Below are 22857 nucleotides of genomic sequence, written 5' to 3'. Positions count from 1 at the left end.
GGGTCAGCCCCCAGCCCACAGCGACCAGCTGTCTGTCGTGGGCACATTCTTTCAGCTCGAGACCTCGGTCTGCCTTCTAAGGAGCTGTGACGCCCGCCGCACAGGGTGCTGGGAGGCGACATCCGTGTCCCTGCAAAGCGCCCACAAAGCGTGTGACCTGAGGGAAGAGCGGAGCCCAGCCCCACCACGTGGCCTCACTCACAACCGGAAACGAGGCAGCTCTGCGCCCAGGAGGGTGGGAAGGCCCAGCCCCACCCACGGGTCCAGGAAGGGCAGGGCCGGCTGTCCAGACACATCCCAGGCCCCAGGCCCTCACCCCATCCCCTCCCAAATGGAGGCCCTCAGGGTCCCTCCTGGCCCACTGGGGAGGCAGTTCCGACGGGGACACCCTTTTCCTACCGGCCAGGGCCTTGCAATCAATCCAGAGCCACTCCTCACATCAATAAGTAGATTTTGCTTCTTGGCTACAAGGATTCAAGGGTCACATGGTCCTTTCTCGTGCATGTGTGGACTCCCCGACTGGGGCCCATACCGTTTACCTTCCTTGGACGCTGAACGCAGGGAACAGGCACCGGGACAGACGGCTCTGCCGGGACCACGTGCGTGTACCACAAGCCCTGAGGGCCCAGACCTGGAATCAACATCTGCAGGGACCACCGGAGGCTGGAGTACAGATGGGCAAGGCTGGGCGTGTCCGCAGGTTCAGCGTTTGCCCCCTTCTGTCTGGTCTGGGCAGAAGCTGCTTGCTCCTCGGGCGACGGGAGGCCGGCTGGGCGGAGGTCCCCACCCAGAGACCTGACTTGGCTGGGCTGCCAGGACCCGGGACACCATCGGGGAACCTGCAGACCCGGACGGGGCAGGACTAGGTGTACAGACGTCAGCCAGCCTGCGCTGCTGCTTGTGGCCACTGTCTAGGCTCCGAAAGCTTGTGTGCAGCCCAGACCCCTGGTGCTTGTTTCCTTAGCACCAGCAAACGGGTTGTTCTGCCCAGAAACCGCCTGTGCACTGAACACACACAAGAAAGGGTCCCCACCCCTACAACGGCAGCACCTTGGCTTCCTGTTCTCGTTCCCTGGCTGGGATGTGAGACCCCCGCTATGGGCTGACCAGTTGACTGTCAAGGACTGTCCACCGGGGTCAGTCACAGCAGCAGGGGAGGCAGGAAGGACACAGTCCTGCATGGCTGTGAGGACACGTGAACAATGAACCGTACGAATGTGACAGCTGCAGGGGCCAGAGCACAGGCTGGTGCGAGGGGAGGGCAGCGTTTAGGAAGACTTCCAAGTGGCATTCAGCTGCTGTGCCCTGCGGGGGGGCCAGGCAGAGACAGAGGCCATGGACACAGGCCTGCAGGAGCCACAAGCAGGACCTCGGGAGCGGCAGGAAGTGCCAGCCCAGGGTGACTGTCAGCCTGTGCCTCTGGAAGCTGTCCCTGCTGCCCCTCAGGGCAGACCCCTCACTGGCTTGTGGAGCCGAAAAGCCGGGCACCACCCAAGGCTCATCCCCAGGGCTGACTGCTGCCTCCCAGCAGACAGTGGGCCCTGCCCGAGTCCCAGTGACCGCTGTGTGACCGCCCACCCACTGACCTAACCGGCCCCATCAGCAGCCGAAGCCTGGGCCAGGCCCAAAGAAATCGGGCTCTGCTATGGGCGGGAAGTCCCTCTTCCCAGGCACTCGGTCCTCGGGCCCTCCACCCCTCCGGAGATGCCGAGACCCGACAGTAGCTTCTGATCGGCCTGTTTTGCTGATTGGGTTTTGCTGTCAGGAGGCAGGAGCATCCTGTGTGTGTAAGTATATAACAGTATTAAATATGACGGCAAGCATTCAAGGAACGCTTACCATGAGCCAGACATTAACTCACATAATCCTCTTGCCGACCCCGAGGCGCAGAGGTCAGGGAGCCCCCCCAAGGCCCCAGGGACCGGTGTGGCGTCGCTCACGGAGGTGGCCTGTGACTCACCCGGGTCCAGCTGCAGGGAGACACCTCCTTGGACTTGGACTTGGTGTTTTTCCTTCCCAAAGGCTCAAAAGGACACAGGTACCCTCATGAGAGGGGTCACTAAAAAGAGCCAGGAGGGCTGAATGGAGAGGCTGGTTCCGATGACATTGCTTCCAAAGTCTGGCCTGTGGCCCCACCATGAGTGTTCTTCACAGGGCCTGCCACTGTGGTCCCAGGCTGCCGCCGGTGGTGTCCACACTGCACACCCCGGGGAGCGGACACCCTCCCGCGACCCCTGGTTGACAAGCAGGGACATGAGCGCCACGGGTGTTGTCATTCCCTTTCACAGAAAACCCTCGTTACTAAAGCAAAACGTAAGAGACTGGAGAGCCCTTCCAGGGACCAGGAAAGCTGTGTTCAGCTGTCGCTGATGGAGTTGTCCGAGGGCACCGATCGCAGCCGACACACAAGGGACACTTCTGCTCCCGAGTAGAGCCCAAAGCAGCACAGTTGGGCCTGTGTCCTTCCTCGGCCGGCGGCCGGCACCCTCCCTCTCTGCTGAACGGTCCTTTCATTGGTGGAGGAACCGGGAGCCCCAGACTCTGTTGACTCTTCAAAAAGGTAAACAGAGTTTCCCTCCGTGTAGGAAGCAAGGCTTTGCCAAAGGCATGAAGAGCCAGCTTCATTTCTGGAAGGCCTGCCTAACAAACTTCAGATGTTCATTGACTCCAAGTAAGAAGGACCAAAACAGAACCGAGGCTGGATGATGAGCCCACAGCACAGGTATCCGCCCTTCCCGCAGGAACACGGGAAACCCGAGCCCACACACAGCCCCACACACCTCGGGACCCACAGCAACACCAGCAGCACCACCCACATTGTTTATCACACACACTCTCCGGAGGTGGTGTCCGGCCTCCGGCCTCACAGGGCTGGCAGTCACTGGGCAGGGCAGTTCAGGGGTTCACTGGTCACCTGGTGCCAAGATGCAGTGAGTGAGGAGAGATTCTGGTCCCCTCCGGGGTGGGACCCAATGTGCAAGAGGAGACCTGTCCTTGCTGAAACCTGTTACAGAGCCAGGCACACGCAGGCGCCGGGCTGTCCGCTCACTCAGTGCGTGTCCCACCTGCGGCTCAGCTGTCAGGGGGACGTCCTTCAGCTCCACCCGCCTGACTCCGGGTCCTCACTGGCTGAGAACCTGGGTAAGGAAGAGGGAAGGACTTCCCGGGTCTGCATGCTCAGCTCTGCTGCTCTCCGGCCTCCCCTGCAGCAGGTCACCCCTGCACCCTCCGAACCTGTGTCACTGTCTATTGAAGGAAAAGAGGAAGGACGATAACAGTGTCTGCCCCGCAGGGTTACCTGTGAGGGGAGGAACACTCACAGGCAGCACAATGCTTGGCCCAGTAAACGGTGGGCATTCCTGGCTTCCAGAGCTGCACACCCGGGAGGGTCAGCGTAGTCATGCCCAGCGCTCAGCTGCCTCCCAGCAGGGCTTCCTGATTGGCCGAGGGCCCTCCCTTCCCCCAGTGAGGTCATCACCTAGTCACAAACATCGATAGCCTCTCCCAGAAGGCGGAAGAATTTAAGTCAGGAAGTCCTCTGCAGTCTAACCTAAAATAGCAAGCAGCTGCTCACCCCAAGAGGAGGAGAGGGTGCTAAGGCCTACTTGGGGCCGACCCCTGTGACATGCCCCAGCAGGTGGGAGCCGGGCTCCTGAGGGGGCAGGGCTCCTGAGGGGGCAGGGCCTGGGAGGCTATGGCTAGTTTTCTGCAGACAGTCTGGGGCCTGGGCCAGCAGGTGTCTCAATCCCCTTCTATGCAAAGCCAGGGCAGCAGCATTTGTCATGAAGCAGCTGGGCTGTGGGGTCGGCGCCGTCTGTAAGTGGGCCTCAGTGCCAGCGATCGAGGACACACGTGTGACCTTCTCAGACACACCCATGTGGAGGCGTCCCCAGGCTCTCGCCATCGGCCAGCCCAGAACAGCTCCAGAGTGGTCAGTGGGCAGCGGGGCTCTGGGACGAGGCCACCTCCCATGCCACGTCCGTTACCAAAAGAGCCATCTGCCCCTATGAATGGTCACCCCACTTCCACAGTCCAGCCGAGAAACTGAACAATAGTCCCGGCCCTCCCCCCGAGAGGCCCAGTTGCCACAGGGAGCAAAGAGAAGAGGAGGTGCTGGGGGTCGGCCAGTGGGCTCAGGATGAACTAAACCTGAAAGGAAAAGTCACCAAGAGCCTTTGCTCCCCATGGACCCCGAGAGAAAGATCACTGAAACCAGGCTGGCTTCAGGGTGGGACTTTGGGATGTTACAGGGGAGTCTGCCTCCAAGGCCAGAAGACACAGACCACTGTGCACAGCAGAAGAGCACACACAGCTGTGGGCTGGGGAGGGGCAGGGGCAGCGCTGGGTGTTTTCCAGGCGCCAGGTCCCCTGGAGCCCTCTGACCAACCTTGCGAGTCAGGAAGCAGGAGCCATGGTGTTCCCGGCCAGTGCAGGAGGCAGTCACCTGTGCACTGACGGCTGCCATGGTCAAGGGGCTGCATTCAGGCAGACCCGAGTCATCTTGCCCTGTCCTCCAGTCCCTGGCTGCTCCCAGAGACCAGCTCACAGCCCTGCACCACAGCCCCCAGCAGACCGGGGATGAGACTCCGTGGCTGTGCCATTACGGTGCCCTCATGCTGAGAAGGCCCAAGGTCCGGCATCCACCTCACCGGGTCTTGTCCCAGCTGATTTACTGACTATTGTGGCTCTGTCGCTGCAGCACTGGGAGCATGGCTGTCGGGGTAGGAGGGCTCCTCTCTGTCACTCAGCCTCAGTCCACTCGCCATGACTCTGGAGACTGATGCCCGCCACCTAAAGCCTTGCCGATCTCTGACCCCAGGGTGTGCGCCACGGACGAGCCACAGCACCGAGCGAGCCACGCTGCCCTGTGGAACATGACAGGCAAACACACAGTTCGTGTTTCTGCTCGCGACAGCACCCTGTGCCCTTCTCAGCCAGCAGCACGAGAAGGGTCAGAAAGCCACGAGCCGACCTGGGGCCATGGACCTGAACCCCTTACTCTTCAGGCGCTCAGCGAAGTCCCACAGAAAGGGCAGAGGCCCACCGTGGCCACCCTGGAGGGGACGCCTCCTCCGGGAGGCCGCAGTCCCCGCCCGCCCCCGCCCGCAGAGGGAAGCAGTGCTGGATGCTGAGAAGCACAAAGCTACACCACGGCCAGAGGGTCAACGCGAGGGAAATGCTCACTGCGACAAGGTAACTGCACTCGAACGCTCGGGGAGTACCCATAGCCAAGGGCCACCCCCAAAAAAACTGGCAACAGTCACTCGTATTGCAGCGTTGCCAGGCGTCGCCATGGCAGCCAGAGGTCTTAACAGAATCATGAATTTGAGTCCTCGGGAAACTAAGGAAAACACCAGTTTGGGCTCCTCGATAGCACCTCTTCGCAAGCTTGAGTGACACACTGTGCCTCCAGGACGAGTAGACAGCCCCGGGACTTCCCCGGACTGCTGCCACTCGCCTGTAAGAACAGAGGGAAGGGCTCCTGGCATGTCCAGGTCATGCTGGCGCCTCCGGGAAGCGGCCCACCGAGGGTCTCAAAACCGACCTCAGGGCCGGGACCGAGGTCTGTGTCCTGGGGGACAGGGAGGCATTTCCACAGGCCTGGCTGTGCCCTGTATTCACTCTGCTTCACCCAGCCCCTCCCCATCATGCCCAAGTTCAAATGTTTGAATATAGCATAAATAAAGGGTGCTGGATAAATGGGCGAGGTGCATCCATATTTTTTCAGGTAGACACACATCTGGTGTTCATGACGCAGACAGACAAGGAATGAGAAGTGATGTGGGCTGCACTGCCCCCACTCTGAGAGTGGGCTACTGCCTGGCCTTGGCCTGGGTGTCTGCAAAGGCAGCAACGCCACCTGCCTCCCTCCCAGGGCCGTGAGGACGATTAGGCTTTAGTGCAGCCCTGACAGGCACAGCCGAGACTGGGTCCGGGCGGTCACAGGTGGAGCTCAGTCTCACACTGCCCAGTCCTACTGCACAGACCGAGGGGAATGAACGCGCCTCAGCTCCTTTAAATCTGACTTCCAGAGAAATCTCCTGCAGGAACTCATCCCAGTGCCAGGACATTTTTCAAATGGCTGAATTCCTTTGTCCACTGCCAAGTGGGGTCGACAGTGCTGACCACCAGAAGTATCTGTGCCCTTGAAAGTCCTTATTCCATTCACTTCCCAGCAGTGGTTTGGTTCCATCAACAGTCACCTCCGTTCTTTCCCCTTCTATTCCATTCTTCCTCCTCTGCTTCCTCACTCAACCCTCAAACCTCGCAGCAGTGTCCACAGCAGGGGCAGGAACCACCCCAGCAAGGTGCTCTGACAGCTGGCTGAGGCTGTTGACCCCAAGATGAAATATATCTGTCAAAAAGGAGCCCCGTGGTTCATTGGGCCCAAATTCACAACCAGAGTCTAGCAGCCATTGTTTGCAGAGGCCTCTCAGGGAGGACGCGTTTCAGGGAAAAGTCGCAGGCTGAGCAGCCAGCCCCTGTGCTGTGCTCCTGCCAGCTGAGCCACCTTATGAAGGAGCTCCTGGAATTGTGCCTCAACCAATGGGCTGAGACCTGCTCCATCCAATCAGAGCTGCAGAGCTACATCCTCATTTGCATTTTTACTAGCCCATCAGAGTAGCTCCATAATGACCAACCAGGAGGCACAAATCTGACTCTCGGGACAGTACAATTTGGACCAATCAAACTGTGTAAATTTGGATTCCTCATTTGCATAGAAATGGGACAATCAAGGACCAGGGCAGGAACTTTCTCTATATAAGCCCACCTCACTTTTGTCTCAAGTGAGGGTACTTCTGGTTTCCTCTGGAGGCCATGTCTCCCCAGTTGGCATTGGATTGGTGGCAATGACATTTTTGTTGACAAGGTCAGGACTTATACACCAGCACCATGATCAGAATCCAAAAGACCGATCCCTGTTTGCAACACTGATTCACTACAAGCTGGGTGAGCCTTTTTGCGATTCGGGGACAGTCACTCTCATTACACATGTGTTACAAGATTTCTCACCTTTACAAAGGTAATAATGGTACAGTTCGTACTAAGCTACTTATGACCTTAGGCACCTTTTGAACTCCCAGGAAAAGGTACTGGGTTAATATCAGGTGATGAAATTAAAGAGTGCTGAAAACATGTCCCTAGGACAATGGAGCAGAGAAAACCAGACATGAATACGCACGAGACGGGGTTTTCCAATGTGCTTTCGCGGCAGAGTCCTGTCTCCAAAGAAAACCATTGTGGAATTCCACTCCTCAACCAGATACAAGTGGGGCTGCTTCTGTGCAAAGGCAGGTAGGCTGCTGGTGGTATCGGGCCAGGGCCCACCTTCCTCTTCCTCACCCATCTCTCCCCCCACCTTCCATAGGGAGCCCCTAGGCTTCCACGGGGCAGTATGAAAAGTCCGAGCGAAAGAGGGACATGGAAAGAACCTCAGTTTGCACACTCAAGTGAGAGGGGGTGGCAATTTGACTTTAGGGCCCTGCAGGACCATGTAGCCAACATATCTGTCTACTGACGGTCCTGCTGCTTCTGTCTCTCTAGTCTACCTATATGTTTCTTAGCCCTGATTTCCATGCATGTATAGAGTTTATCACAGTACATTTTTGTAATGCACCTCAGAATCTTTGTGGAATAAGCTGGTATCTGGATATGTGCACACACGTCTAGGGAGAGAGGCTGGCCTATTCCACCATGACAAGTGGTCACAGGGTCTAGCTGACTCACCACTCTGAAAGGTGCTGTGGTATTTCACTGTATTTTATATGTGTTGACTTGATGCAATCCAAACAAACTGAAGACACTCTAAAATCACTCCGAGATTCTTAAGAGCCTTAAAAAAAAGAGCTTCAGTGTAGGAAGACTTTACTCTCCCTGAACCGTGAACGGTGTGCTCAGTGCCACTTATAAGACATTAAACAGGGACAGTCTAATTAGTCCTTTTACTTCTACTGGCACATTTATTAAGAAGAGACACAAGAAGAAGGAGTGCTTTGCTAAGTGAGATTTTTGTGGACATTTAAATAATAAAACAGTTGGCTCATGTACAAAACGCCATTCTATGTAAACTTGATCAAGAGCTATTAAAATCTCCTAGCCCAGTGGGTGTGGCTCAGTGGTTGAGCGTCGACCCTGTACCAAGAGGTTGCCAGTTCGATTCCTGGTCGGGGCACATGCCCAGCTTGTGGGCCTGATTACCAGTGGGGGGCCTGCAGGAGGCTCCCAGTCGATGTTCTTTCTCATTGATGCTTCTATCTCTGGCTCCCTCTCCTTTCCTCTCTCTCTAAAATCAATTTTTTAGTTTTTTAATCTCCTAAATTATCTATAGAAACATACAACACATTTATATTTCCATCAATTTGAGAGACTCCAAAGAGAGAAAATAATCTGAAATTCAAACAATCGCAGTGTCTAATTTTTCTGATTGTTAAAGGAATAGTTACAGCTTGAGTGGGAAGGGCAGCGACATATATAAAAATCAGGGAGGCAACTCTTTTCCTGTTTCAGGAAAATCATAGCTCTTGGAGAGGCCACTGAAATGAGCTGTCAGCTGACAGACTGTATCCATGATCTGGGGTTTCTAAGGCCGCTTCCCCTCTGGAGAGAGAACGCGCTTCTGCCTGCATTTGGAGAATGGCTTCCCACGACGTGGGGTCCTCATGCCAGGGCCTTCAAACTCCAGTCTGCACCCAGCAGACCACCTGCTTTCCCCTGGCCGGAGCTAAGTGTCATTTTCACCTTTTTTAAATAGTAGGTGGAAAAAATCAGAAGATTTCTGGACATGTGAAAATTCTATGGAATTCAAACCTCAGTGTCCACAAAGAAAGTGTTACTGAAGCACGGCCAGGCCCAGCCACTTCCACTCATTTGCGGCTGCTCGCCCGTGGCCACAGCAGAGTTGAGCAGGTGTGACCACAGTGGCATGGCCCAGAAGCCTAGATGGTTCCACGACCGGGCTGCTTACAGAAAAAGGTTGCCGATCCCTAACCTAGGAGCTGAAGCCCACCTGTAGGCCCCTTTGTGCTTCCAGAGAGCGTGGAGGAGACATACCTGGTTGAGTCGGCACAGGCATTTGTCCAGACAGCAGAGGCAGCAGAAGCAGCACCTGGGCAGGCACCTGGACCAGGCACTCCGCTGCTGGGGTCGGGGCAGGACCAAAGGAACAGAGTCAGAAACAACCCAGAGGGGAAGCAGCAGCAGGCTCTGCGATGCACAGTTTCTACCTGGAGACCCCACACCTGGGACACAAGCGTTTGTGCTGCGTGTGAGAGCCTTCTACTGTGCACACTGTAGCTAATGATTACTATTATCATTATTACCGATGACCAAAGTTTCTCTCTTGTGGGCTTATCTGTTAGGACTGCTGTCGACTTCAGCAGGAAGGGAAATTGATTAGCCCATATTTATATCGAAGGTAAAAACGAGGCCCTCTGGTTCTAGTCAAAAATGTCTCCTCCTTCATCTCCCCTTCAGTATCTTCAATTGTAAACTTCGCTTTTTCAAAGCAGCTTAGAGCTGTGAGAAGTTTGCACCCCAATGACAATGAAACAGTTTATGCTTTGTAGACACTAGTTATGTGCTCACATGAAAAAAAGAATCAAGTTTAACTTTTTGGGAAATAAATCCGATAGTGAGATTTTGAGGGCCGAATTTTAAGAGATAAATTAGTCCTTTGAACTGTAACTCAGACCTGTGTATAACTCAAGAATGAATAATTAAAGGAACTCAGAGGAGAGGTGACTGGATGCATCGTACTCATGGCCCAGTTTTTTAAAAAGTGCCTGAAACAATCCTGAAATAGGCCTCTACGAGGGCCTCGGGAATAATTCAGCCTTATATGGACAATTTCTCATCCCAGCGTCAACTCAATCGCACGCAACTTAACTGGATACTTTCCAGCCCGGCCGTGGTGAGCAGGCTGCTCGCCGCACAGATCACACGGGGCTCTGGGAAATGGCTTATCTGCTGACACAGTGCAAACTCGAGGCTGAGGAAGACCCTTCCTGTCTAACAAGAAGGGACACATTGTTCCAACAGCACCGTCACTAGAAGGGAGCTTGGCCCCTTAGTCCTAATGGGATCTGGGGAGTGGTAAATGGCCTTTCAGACTCTGCCAGAGAGACCAACCCACTGACTTCTCTTTCAGATTTATGGAGGCTGTTTCCCCAGAGTTTAAGGTGCCTAGCTCAGGGAAGGATGGCAAAGTCCCCTACCTCACGTTAACTCACGATTATACACACACACATACTTACATACAGACACATATCTACATTTCTATCTCTGTCTACATCTCTCTCTACACACACACTCAGAATAGACCTCCCACAATGTGCCCCTTTGGCTGGTGAATTATTTGGAGCTGAAGTCAATCAAGACCCTGTAGGCTCACAAGAAACTTTCCTCTTAAATTAGGGCCTTGTCCATAATAAGAGTGGTCACCAGAAATAACATTTTCTGACCTACCTATATGGCAGGACAAACTTCTAATTACTGAACATCTGTTCTTATTGGCCTGCAGTGACCCCTCCCCTCGGAACCTCACGGTGCCTTACCTCAGCCTGAGCTCCGAATGTCCTGTATCCCTCAGTTCCCTTCTGGCTCTGTGCCTCTCGTGCACATGGAGCTCCCACAATACACATGTGATTCAATCTGGTCATTTTCCCTTGTTACTCTGTCTCATGTCTATTTTAATTATTAGATCAGCCAGAAGAGTAAAGTTTATTCTTCCGTGTGTGTGTATGTATATATGTATATGTTGTGTGTATATGTGCATGTAAATATGTATATGTTTGTGATTATATATGGGTATTTGTGTGTATATGTGTGTACGTATGTATGTGTTTGATATATATTTATATATGTATGTTTTATATACATATATACGTGTGTGTGTGTGTATGTGTGTGTGTTGTTCAAGATATCCTCCTCCAAATTTCCTAAAACTGAAGGATAAATTTCAAAATGCAGGAGCGAGTAGCTAGATTTCACCTGGATGTGGAAATGCCTCTTCAAGTCACCAAAATGTATGTGTTTTTTTTTTTATCCCTTGAAATTCAGCCCTGAAAGTTTCATTATAGAATTTATTTCCAAAAGTTAACCCTAATTTTGTTTCAGTGTGGGCACATAACTAGTACTCACAAAGCATCGTCCCGATACAAACACAAGGGAACACTACGTGCGGATAAGTGCTGTGCGTGTGTTTCAAGATGAGAAAGTTGGTAACTTGATGTGAAATCCAATCAACTGTTCCTAACTGATACACTAATCTCAAATCTTGATTATGGGCTTTAAAATATCAACAACTCAGATGTCTGCTTAAAAGAGCAAATAACAACTCTCAAGTATAATAAGGACACCACGGGTAAAGTTTCCCTCGTTTACTAAGAACGCACACTTTGATTCCCAAGGTTGGCATGAGGTCTGTGAAACTGACCGTGTTGCTGGGGCTGTCTGCGGTGGGGGCGGGGAAGGGATCAGGCTGTGTGAGAACAGAGAAGTTGGGGAAAGTCCAACCTCCCCTTGTTCGGTGGGCCAGAAACACCATGAGAACAGCTGTTTTCCTGGCTCTGGCTCCCACTGGCATTCATAACCAAATGCACATGGAAATGAAAACCGGGGAGGAGAAACCCAGGCACAAAAGCCCTATAGTTTTCTGTCTTTTGAGCTGAGATTTGGGTCATCTTGCCCATTTCTCACTCTTAAGTGCGCTTGACCAGTCTCTCCCTCCCTCCCTCCTTCTCTCCCTTTCTCCTTCTCTCCTTTCTCCCTCTGTCCCTTTCTCCCTCTCTCCCTCCCTCCCTCCCTCCCTCTCTCCCTCTCTCCCTCCCTCTGTCCCTCCTTCTCTCCCTCTCTCCCTCCCTCTCTCCCTCTGTCCCTCCCTCCCTCTCTCCCTCTGTCCCTCCCTCCCTCCCTCTCTCCCTCTGTCCCTCCCTCCCTCCCTCTCTCCCTCTGTCCCTCCCTCCCTCTCTCCCTCTGTCCCTCCCTCCCTCTCTCCCTCCCTCCTTCCCTCTCTCCCTCTGTCCCTCCCTCTCTCCCTCTGTCCCTCCCTCCCTCTCTCCCTCCCTCCCTCCCTCTCTCCCTCTCTCCCTCCCTCCTTCTCTCCCTCCCCCCCCCCACACCAGTGACTCCCCAGGGCACCCTCTAGGAAACAAAAAAGGTGCAGAATATTTTCCCATTAAAACACAAACAAATATTATTCTTATCTTGTATTCTCTTATAGTGTATTTTCTTCCTTAAAAAAAAAAAAAGCATCTAAATGTCCACAATAACTGGTTTAAATTTCCTGGGAAGAATTTCTCCCATTTGTTCAGCATTTAACTTCGGAGGAAACCACCGCACTCAGAACTACTGCTGCTCACCCCGCCCCCTCCACTGAGTGGGCGGAAAACCCAGCACACAAAACCACAGGCAGACCGGGCTGGGACAGAAGCTTGCTGGGGGACTTCCAGTGGCCCAGGTCCCGGGAACAGCACACCGTGCCCTCGGGAGCTGCCTCACCTCGCCTCCCAGAGCCCTGGACACACACGCGAGGGCAGCTCTCGGGAGCCTCATCGCAGCGATCAGAAAGGACCCTTTCGCAGCTGTCCCTTGATGGTAGCAGAAAAGGGTGGACAGAGATGAACGAATGGGGCGCTTGGGAGGGTCGTTTTCGTTCCTGGGAATGGGAGACAAAGACAGCATTTTCAAAACTGCTGGAAAAGGAACAAAAAATCCTGGTCCGAGTCAGCGAGGGCACTAGGACACGCAGCAGCAACGCAGAAAGCATTGAGCCAAGCTCTCCTACTGCTGGTCACTAAGAGTGAATTAATTCTGGGGCTAAGTATTCCTTTTGTGGCACTCAATGACACAAACAAACAGAACAAAAAAAATTTGTAAACACTGATGAGTTCAAATAAAGCAGGTTCCCTCTGTACACCACCCCCCTTCCACCGAGTTGCCAATTAGTCTCATTTTCATTTTCAGAAACTAATTCTGTAATAATCTGCAAGGTATAAATCACACATGGAAAGACTGCCTGCCTTGGCTGGTGATTAAATCCTCCCGAATCTAGGATCAGGACGGGGCCAGAGAGGCCCCGTGAGCTCCACAGGAGCGGCTGGGACGGCAAGCTGGCCTCTGGCACAGCTCTAGGCTCCTGGAACCCAGCCGATTCCTACCTTACAGGTCACGTCAGTGTGAATCATTTACAGGACTTGTCATGACACGTCTCCCAAGAACGCAAAACCTAGTTTCACAGGCAGAGAAAGATGTGAGAAAGAGGACAGCCCTCTCCCCGCTCCAGACTGGAGGGCAAACAGGAGCCGGGGCAACCTCCCTGACCTCTGGATTCTGCTGATGCCAGTTCTAGAAAAGGAGGCCCTTTCCGAGAAGCCGCTTCTCAGATTCCAAGTGAAGCTTGGTTCCTGCCCAAAGGGTGATTCTGCAGTGAGTGCTAGTTGCTGATGAATCTCGGTTTTGACAAGAGCCTGCATTTGAGACAGGAGAGGACGCAGCCAGGAGTTTCCGGAGCTGGCAGTGGCCCTATTTTGCTGTTGATCGTCCAGGATGGAGAAGAGAGCGTGGAAGAGGCCCGGGAGCATCGTGGCCACGGAAGGCCGACGTGTGTCCACTCAGTGTCCCCGGGAGGAGGAAATGCAGGGGAGCAGCAGCCGATGGTTCCCTGAGATCCAATCAGAGAAGAGCAACAGGCTGGGGAAAGTGTGACACATCTTCTCCCTCCAGTTTTCTGTATGTTGACTTTGTATCTTTCAACTTGACTGAATTCATTGATTAGTTCTGTCCATTTTTTGGTGGCATCTTTAGATAAGAATATACGATCTGCAAACGATCTGCAAACAAAGACAATTTTATCCTTCCTTTCCATTCAGATGCTCTCTAGGGCTTCCAGTACTGTGTTGAATAAAAGTGGAGCCTGGCCCATACGGCTCAGTGGTTGAGCATCAACCCTGCACCATGAGGTCGCCAGTTCAATTCCGGGTCAGGGCACATGGCCAGGTTGTGGGCCCGATCCCCAGTGGGGGCATGCAAGAGACGGCCAATCGATGTTCTCTCTCATCGATGTTTCTCTCTCTCTCTCCCTTCCTCTCTAAAATCAATAAAGAAAAATAAAATAAAATAAAAAAGTGGAGAGTGGGCCTCTCTGTTATTTCTGATCTTCGAAGAAAAGCTTTTAACTTTTACCGGTGAAAATGTTTTAGTTACTATGTAGTGTTTGCATGATCGGTACATAAATAACTGATCCCAGGAGCAGCAAATTAGTATCACATCTCCTTCCCTGTACAACTCTTGGGCTTTCCTGACGTGAGTACTCCCTTTACGTTTCATGTGCTTGGTTTCTCACAGGTGGAGCCCCATGCACATCTTTTCCCCACAGATCTGAGCACGTTTGGGATTCTCCGTTTCCCTTTGCCCTTGGAGACATCCCCGCTGGAGCCCACGACCTCCTGTTAACCTTGGGCTGGCTGCTCTCTCCGGGCTGCACAGCCACCCTCCTGGGTTGGCGCTCACCAGGGGAGTCTCGGGTCTCCCTCCCTGGCCTCCTCATTCACTTCCACAGAGAACACCCTTCCTAAGAAGAGATGTGGGAGGGGACCTCTGACATGCCCCGTGCCTGACACAGCTGTCTTCTCCCTTCGCCGGCAGTGCAGGAGGCCTTTGCTCAGGGTTGGCAGCCTGGCCCACTGTCCCCACGTCGGAGCTGAGGTTGTACTCCAGGCCCTGGTCCTTTGCCTGCGACCTGTTCCTCCCCCCCTAGAAGCTTCTAGGGTCTTATCTTTACTCGTGTCCTCCAGCTCTGAGAAACTTCCTTTGATAATTTCATCCCTTTTTTTTCTTTGTTCTCTATTTCTGGAACGCATGCTTGTCAGACGTTGGCTCTCCTAAATGTACCTTCTTCTTATCCATTCTCTCTTGTTCCCTCTCTTTGGGGTTTCTGCTCTATCTCCTAGAATAGTTATTCAATTTTAAATTTTAACCCTTTAATAGAAAATTTTCCCTTTGCGATATTTTTAATTACTGAAAGGCCTTTTTGTTCTCTTACCGTTTCCTGTTTATCTTATGAATGCCACATTTCTTCGTTCTAAGGATATTATAATTGTTTTGTAGTTTCTTTCTGGTGCCTCATCGCCTCTGTTTCCCAAAATTCCTGTTTGTTTTATTCATTTTGGTCTTTCTTTTACTAGAGGTTGTCTTCAAATGTTTAATGACCGCTGGTCACCCATTCACACTTCAGAGGTTGTCCGGAGTGAGTTGGGAGCTCCGTAGGAGGGCGACTGTTGACTGGCAGTGTCACCGTTCAGAGTCAGGGAATCAGGCCATTTCAGTGGGGGACCCCACGTGGTGTTATCTGAAGGTATTCACTTGGGGTTAGACAACTTCTCCAAAGAAAAACAGTCTGATCTCCTACCTCAGGGACATCAACCTGGCCGTCACATCCGGGAGCTGAGCTGTGGCATGTGGATTGGGATGGGGTAGTGAGGGGCCCCCCTTTCAGCACAGATCCTCATCCGGAGCCTCGGCTGGCTCAGATGCCTCGAGTCCAGCCCTCCTCTGTCTCCCTCTCCAGAGAGCAAAGCTCCCATCTGCTGCTACGGGGATGGAGCCCCTGCCCGCAGGAAGACACTGCAGAGTGCACCGCTCCGCCCCGGCCATGGGCCTGCTCACCCGTCCTCCCCTCCACCTGCATTGGGTTGGCGTTTCCGATCTGCTGTGACCGCCTGCTTGTCACTGTCCTCGTGAGTTTATTATGCCCTTTTTCATTCTTTCATGGGTTTTGGGGGGTGGGGCGCAGCTGGAGTGGGAGGAGGGTTAGGAGAGACATGCATTTGCTTTGCAGCAAGTCCAAAACAAAAGCCAGCACTGAAAACACTGTGACTCTAAGATTGTCCAGAACCCCGGCCATCAGAGGCTGTGACCTGCCGGCAATCTGGGTGAATCACCCCGGTTCTCAGGAGCAGGCATGCCATCCCCAGCCTCGAAGGCTGTCGGGGCCAAGGCCGCAGGCCTCTGCACCCACGGGCGCGCCGGAGCTCCAACAGCCCCCGTATGGGCAGGAGCCACCCTGCTCGACCTCCTCACCCCCACTCCTGTATCTGCTCACTCGGTCTCAGATTACCTGGCTGCCCCCCCACCCCCCCACCCCCCACCCCCCGGACGGAGCTTCCTGCTGAGTACAGCCCAGGCTGTCCTGGCCTCTCTTCTTGCCCCGCGTGGAGTCACACACACCGAGCAAGCAAAGGGCTGAGGTGCGTGGGTGTGTGCGCTCGACTATTTCGGGAGGTAATGGGGTGTAAACCCTTAGTGTCATGGTGAACGCAGAGGCCAGTAATTCCCTCACCAGCACCTCCATGACGTGTTACGTTGTGGTGATGTACCTTCCCCGAGGATCTGACATGATTTCCCAGCACACCCGCCCTCACCACGTGGAGGACACGCCAGGTCCCAGCCGGACCCGCAGGTGCCCACTCGTCTGCAGGGAGGCAGGGCGGGTGGACAGACAGGTGGCCGTCCTGCCAGCTCTCTCCGTTGGGCTTCCTTCTCGTTTTCTTCTTTTTTCTAACCAGTTAAATTATATTTATTATATAAAGAGATAGTATAACTTGATATGAAAAACAAAGCAACTCCAATAGGCACTACAAAGACAAAGAACGTGAACATCTGCTCAAAGGAAACAAATACTTAACCTTAATAATAACAAAGGCAATGTTTGAGATGCCATTTCTTGCTGTTTCTATGCACACGGTTAACAGCAATTTCTAGGTTTTCTATTTTCTAAATATACTCAAATGAGTTATTTTTAGTAATAAAAAAGTGAGTCATTAAAAAAAAAACATAAAAGTATAAAATTCCTGCCAATGCAGAAATCATAAAACGCATTGAAATGAATCAATACTTGTATGGGCAGTAAAGTTCTCATTTTCTATCTTAAAGAACTTGGAAGTGTGGCAGAGGTAAGGGGCATCGTCCACCACCAAATAAGTGTCCAGACAAAGTTTAGCTTCCTTCAGCTATTGCCAACCCCTCTGAAGGGGTCACATCAACACTCCCCAATTCCCCGAAACAACAGACCAACTAGCAGGAGCAACAAGTGGCACCTACCTGTTGAAGTAGCAGGCGACCACTGCCCCCGCCATGGTCATCTGCTGGCATGCAAGGAGGAACTCGCTGGTCCAGATGAGGCCCATTACGTGGTACCCCCACATATACCGAATGCCCGAGAGAGGCTTGTACTCCACTTGGCCGCCGTCGGTGACCTGGGCAACTCCTGAAGTTTGAAACATAGACGTGCTTTACCCAGCGTTGTCCCCAGCACGGACAACGGTCTGACCGGCCACGCTTCACGCCTGGCCTCTGACATTCCGCGACACGTAAATGCCCAGGTTAAGTTTGGAGTACCCACCCTCATTTAGGATCTGCACGGTGAACACGAAGAACGCTGAGCACAGTCCACTTACGACACTGTGAACAAGAGCACAGCGTGGAGCGGCAGGCAGAGGATGCAGCCTTCACCCCGTCCACGTGGTGACCGAGAGGCCGAGGCCGGAAGACCCAATTCTTCTGTGACGTCTCACTGCTCGTGATGAGCAGAAGGGAATGAAAAGCTAGACGTCTTTTCATGCTAAGCGTCTTTCTACCACATCACTTCATGACACAAACAAAACGTACGTGGCTGAAACCACCCGAAGCTGCTAGGGCTGTGCAACAGAACCACACTTCACGGAAAAAAGCCTCAAGAAAGTAAACGAGGATCTTTTTACGAATCTTTACCCAAGAATATTTTGCCATTTATCTTCAGATGAATGTTCCCCCATGGGGGGGAAACATGGATGTGAGAGGGACACATGGACTGGTTGCCTCCCCACGACCCCGACCAGGGTCGGGGAGGAACCGCAACCGAGGCATGTGCTTGGGACCGTAATCGAACCCGCGACTCTTTGGTCCACAGGCCGACACTCTAACTGCTAAGCCAAACTGGCCAGGGTGGATCTTTTTTTTTTTTAATTCTAGCACATTTTAAATGTCTATTGGGGCTGGCCGGTGTGGCTCAGTGGTTGAGCGTCGCCCCTGCACCAAGAGGTCACCGGTTCAATTCCCGGTCAGGGCACATGCCCAGGTTGTGGGCCTGATCCCCAGTGGGGGGCATGCGGAAAGCGGCCAATGGATGTTCTCTCTCATCAATGTCGCCACCTCTCTCTCCCTCTGCCTTCCTCTCTAAAATCAATAAACAAAAAGTAAACAAATAAATAAATAATGTCCACTGGGCCTCAGTGTTAACCTTCCAGGTCTCCCGTCGGGGATGCTGGGTCGAGCTATCTGGCCTCTTGGAGTTTCAGGATCCTTCCCTATAAGACCCCTGCCCTGGAGGTAGTTGGTGAGCCCACCTGGCCCGTGATTAGCATTGGGCCTGGCCCACAGCACTGTCCCTGCAGAGGTGACAGCCATCACATTCTAGGGGCACACAGTCCCAAATCACATCGAGGCTGGAAAGGCGACCCCACAATGCCCTGCGCTCAAGGCTGCCCCGCTCTGTCCGCCCGCGTCTGAAAGGCCCTGGAATCATTCCAGTTTGACTCCACTTTGCGGGTATCTGTCAGAGCCAGGGCTCTGCTTCCAGACGCCCTGCTCCGGGTCTGAAGTGAACCACGTAAGAAGGTGGGCACTCTGGTCTCTGGCGAAACTGGACAGATATTTAAAGATAGCTCCCTAGCCCTGGCCAGTTTGGCTCAGCAGTTGGAGTGTCAGCCCACAGACCAGAGAGGCCTGGGTTCAGTTCCTGCTAAGGGCACGTACCTCAGTTGCAGTTTGTCCCTGGCCCTGGTTGGGGTCGTGTGGGTGGCAACCAGTTGATGTGTCTCTCTCACATCGACGTTTCTCTCTCTCTCTCTCTCTCTCTCTTCCTACCTCTCTCCCTCCCACTCTATCTGAAGATAAATGCAAAAATATCCTCAGGTGAGGATAAAAAATAGATAGCTCCCTACTTCCTTTCTAACTATTTTCAGGCTCATAACTCAGGGGTCTTCAGACACTCACAGCAGGGTCCATGCCAAAGTCATGCACAGATGGACTCTGGACACGGTCGTCTCTGTCCCTCCGCTCTGGGTTCGCCCAGCAGGACTACCACTGTGGGACAGAGTGGGCAGCCTGACCCCAGAGGGATGCCGATGCTTGGCGGACAGGGGCTCAGTCTGTGTGCAGTTGTCTCTGTCGCATGGAAGGCATGACAGATGCTGATGCTCTCCAGAGTGGGGGTGTTTCGGAAGAGCACCCAAGTTCCACAGGACGTGAGCTGACAGCCACAACCGAGGTCCTGGAGCCTTGGAGAGCCACTCTGGGGACATCAGCGGTGACAGCAGCCAAGAAGCACACTGGTCCCAGGGACAGACCACAGTGGTGCAGGACACACCACAGGGTGGGGTCAGACATTTTCATAGAACAGGAGGGAGAAAAGGCCAAAAGGCCCTAATGCTATGGGGAACGGTCTCTGGCCGCGGCTGCCCCCTGCTGCCCACAGCACGTCACACCTGTGCCAGCTTGGCACACTGATGGTGACCATCAACAGGTGGGAGTGGCTAACGTGCCAGGCCAAGGCCACGTTATTCTGGATGGTCGCATTTTCGAACGGCATATGGAAGCTGTCTTCCCTGTTCTTCCGCTTCAGCCATTCCAGCAGTTTACAGCCTCCCTTCAGCCTTTTCAAGCTCTCCTTGTGCTAATTGGCATTTTGGACAAGAATTCTTTGTTGGGGGCGGAGCACAGTCCTGTCCATTGTAGGGTATTCAGCAGCATCCGTGGCCTCTACCAGATGCCAGAATCATCCTCCCGCCCTTCCTCCAGTCCTGTCAACCCCAAGTCTCAAATACTACTAAACGCCACCTGGGGGACGAAAATCTGAGCCTGCAAACCGCTAATGTAAGCAAACCTCTGCAGCCAGGCGCCCAGGCCAGGCCGGAAGCCTAGGGAAGTCCCTGGGCGGGGCAGGTGTTCACGCGCACAGGACTGCCCTCTCCTGGTTGGCTGCGTCCCTGCAGTCCAGAGCCCCAGCAAGGACCTGCTTGCTGCTTTGTAACTAAGGTTTGCTACAGTGTAGCTACTAGGAAGTGTAGCAAAGTTAATGCGCCTAGATCCCTGGATGAGATGGGTCTCCTGGAGGAGAGTGGAAAGGGCATGAACTAGGAAGAACAGGGCTCCCGTCTCAGCTTTGACACCTGTCAGAAGCCACCTGGGCCTCAGTTCTCTCAACGCAAAGATGAAGACAGACAGGAAGAACCCCGGGTCAGTGGCCCAGGCTTGGGCAGGAGTCACACCTCTGCACTGACCACACCTTGGCCCTCACCTGCAGTGCCCAGGCTCAGGAGCACAGCCACCCAGAGCACCCAGAAGAGGAGGAGGATGGCGAATGTCCCCAGTGGCTGGAACAGCAGGAAAGGGCAGCTGCTGATGGCCTTGTTTGTGACCCACAGAAGCTCAACTGCCAGTTTCATTCTCTTTCTCAGGATAAAAATCAGGACCAGTAGAACAGCCTGGTGAGAAAGGAGTTAAATTATTCAAAATGACGAAGAATTGAGAGGGCTTGACACAAACCCTAACCCTTCACTGCATCCCAGCAGAAAGCCCATGAAGACAGTTACTCCCTGCTTTACTGTCATTGAAAATAAATTCTGAAATGTAAACTGAGCCTCTACTGCGTGCTAGTCCCCAGGCCAGGGCTGCCATGGTGACGGTAAACTGCCCCAGGAAGCCTTCATTCAGGCTGGGGAGCAGGAGACAGCGAGAATGAGGTCCTAGCTGGGAAACTGCCTTCCACCCACCCTGCCCACCTACAGCAGGGAGATACTCCCAGAATGCAAAAGGCCTGCAGAGGGCAGGGAACAGGCATGAAAGTGGTCTGACTGTGCTTCAAAGTACCTCCACCTCCTTCTCGTCACCTAGCTCCCTGCATAAGAATGTCCCATTAAAGACAAGAGTCATCCCCCCACCCCACACACACCCTGGCCCAGCCACTGCCTCTCTCTCATCCCCGCCCTGTAGGCTTTTAGGAGCGGACTTGGCTCAGGGACCCAGGCCTGACTTCACTCTTCCAGACGATGAGCTGCCAACCGGACCAGTGCGTTTCAGCCTGCGCCCCTGGGTTGCTGCCCCAATCAAAGCCTTTATCGGCATTCTCCCTGTTTCCTTCACTGCTGCTTGTGGTTGTGGTGAACCAAGTCCAACCCGTCACAGGCAGCTCAGGAGACAGGGTACCTCCCCCCACCCCCCCCACCCCCGCCCCAATGGCCTTGGTAGCTGCTGAGGATCTCTCTGGAATTCAGGCCACCAGGTGAGACTCTCAGGTCTCTGCTGGGCTCCACACGCAGTGAGGGCATCAGGGATGATGAGTGAGCAAGAAGAGATGAGGGTCAGGGGAGGTGACCCCCCTCCTACTTCAGTTCTCTTCTCCTAATGTGCCCCCCCATCATCACTCTAGTGAGGAGGGGGAGGGGCAAGAGAGGGGGAGGGGGAGGAGGGTTGGCCAATGCAGACCAGTGCTGGGGACAGAACCTGGCTCCCTCTCCTCCTTCCCTCTCCTTGTGCAGGTATGAAGGTTCAGAGCTAGTCACCCCAAGATGTGCCTCTGTGCTATGATGATTGTTTTGCACTAAAGGCAACTTGAGCCATGAGCTCAGAAGAAATTTCAGCCCCTCCCATAAACACGTAGAAGAACTGGAATTAGAGGTCTTCTGCTAACAGTGGATCATCATAGGCAACCTCTCAGACCCATCTGTAGGGCAGGGCTTTTTAATCCTCACCCAAGGATATTTTTCCATTTTTGTTCAGATAGAGTGGGAGGATGGAAGGAGGGAGAGAAATGGAGAAAGAGAGAAACATCATGTGAGAGAGACACATCTACTGGCTGCCTCCTGCACAACCCCAACCACGGCCGGGACAAACCACAACCTAGGTACTGCCCTTGGCTGGAATCAAACCTGCGACTCATTGGTCTTTGGGCCGACACTCTAACCACTGAGGAAACTGGCCAGGGCAACACCTGCTCTTTTTATCCTCCTGCAAGGACCCTGAAAAGCCCCGGGGCACCTCACTCATCCCAGCTCGGGAAGTCTTCCTTCCCGGTTCCTCAGCTCTGAACCACTCCGCACCGGCCTCTGACTCCCTCGTGTATGCCAGGCTCCCACACGCACGCATGTGTAAAGTCTGGGCATCTCCTCTAGCTCAGCTGTCTCCTGCCTATTTGATTATTAGACCAGCTGGAAGAGCCCTGACGATGGAGGAAAGTGTTTCTTCCCTGGCAGGTCTGCAGCCCGACGGGGCAAGCAGGGAAGAAGCCACCGGGCAGTGGACTCCTGGGCACCGCTGTCTCCTTGCTACAGCAGCGAGCACTGGGGGGCTCTGGTGGGAGGAGGGACGCCCACACCCCGGCACAAGCCTGCAGCAGTATTCCCACTGGAAAAATGAGAAGAGTCAAGGCCCAGGTCACACAGTGGTGGTGGGTGTGGTCTTGAACTAGGCGGACGTCTGTCATTCCCCTTACCCCGGGACGCGTGCTGTCTGGGTGCGGCCCTGTGTACAGCAGGGCTCAGTGGACAGCACCCCAAACACCACCTGAGGGGTGACCAACTGCCCTCCTCTAGCAACCCCCAGTGTTGGCCTGTTTGCAACCAGGGAGTTCAGGGGGGAGGCGGCAGGTTTTCTGGTCACCATGAGGGCCCTATGGCCAGCAGGTGGGGACAACGAGCTGTCTGCACTCTGGGCAGAGTTGTCCTCACTCACGGGAACCAGGCTGCCTCCCTCTGCCCTGCAGCAGCCACCCGAGGCCCGGGGGCGGGGCAGGGGAATGAGCCTGAAGTCAGCCTAGGGAGATGG

The 22857-nt window shown here is 53.7% G+C and overlaps 1 protein-coding gene across 1 annotated transcript in view; it reads right to left on the bottom strand.

Moving 5' to 3' along the window:
- SLC44A3 (solute carrier family 44 member 3) overlaps positions 1–22857 on the bottom strand; it is a 44545-nt gene that overhangs the window by 6744 nt on the left and 14944 nt on the right. Inside the window, exons 9-12 of the mRNA XM_036272828.1 lie at positions 20333–20519; positions 17098–17263; positions 12499–12655; positions 9052–9138 (exon numbers count right to left, since the gene is read on the bottom strand). Of these exons, the coding sequence (XP_036128721.1) occupies positions 9052–9138; positions 12499–12655; positions 17098–17263; positions 20333–20519 (597 nt within the window). The remainder of the gene's footprint in view (positions 1–9051; positions 9139–12498; positions 12656–17097; positions 17264–20332; positions 20520–22857) is intronic.

This window comes from Molossus molossus, unplaced genomic scaffold, assembly GCF_014108415.1.
Source record: "Molossus molossus isolate mMolMol1 unplaced genomic scaffold, mMolMol1.p scaffold_m16_p_20, whole genome shotgun sequence".
NCBI classification, from domain to species: domain Eukaryota; kingdom Metazoa; phylum Chordata; class Mammalia; order Chiroptera; family Molossidae; genus Molossus; species Molossus molossus.
Note: the sequence above shows the minus strand (reverse complement) of the source record. Positions and strands in the feature narration are given on the sequence as shown.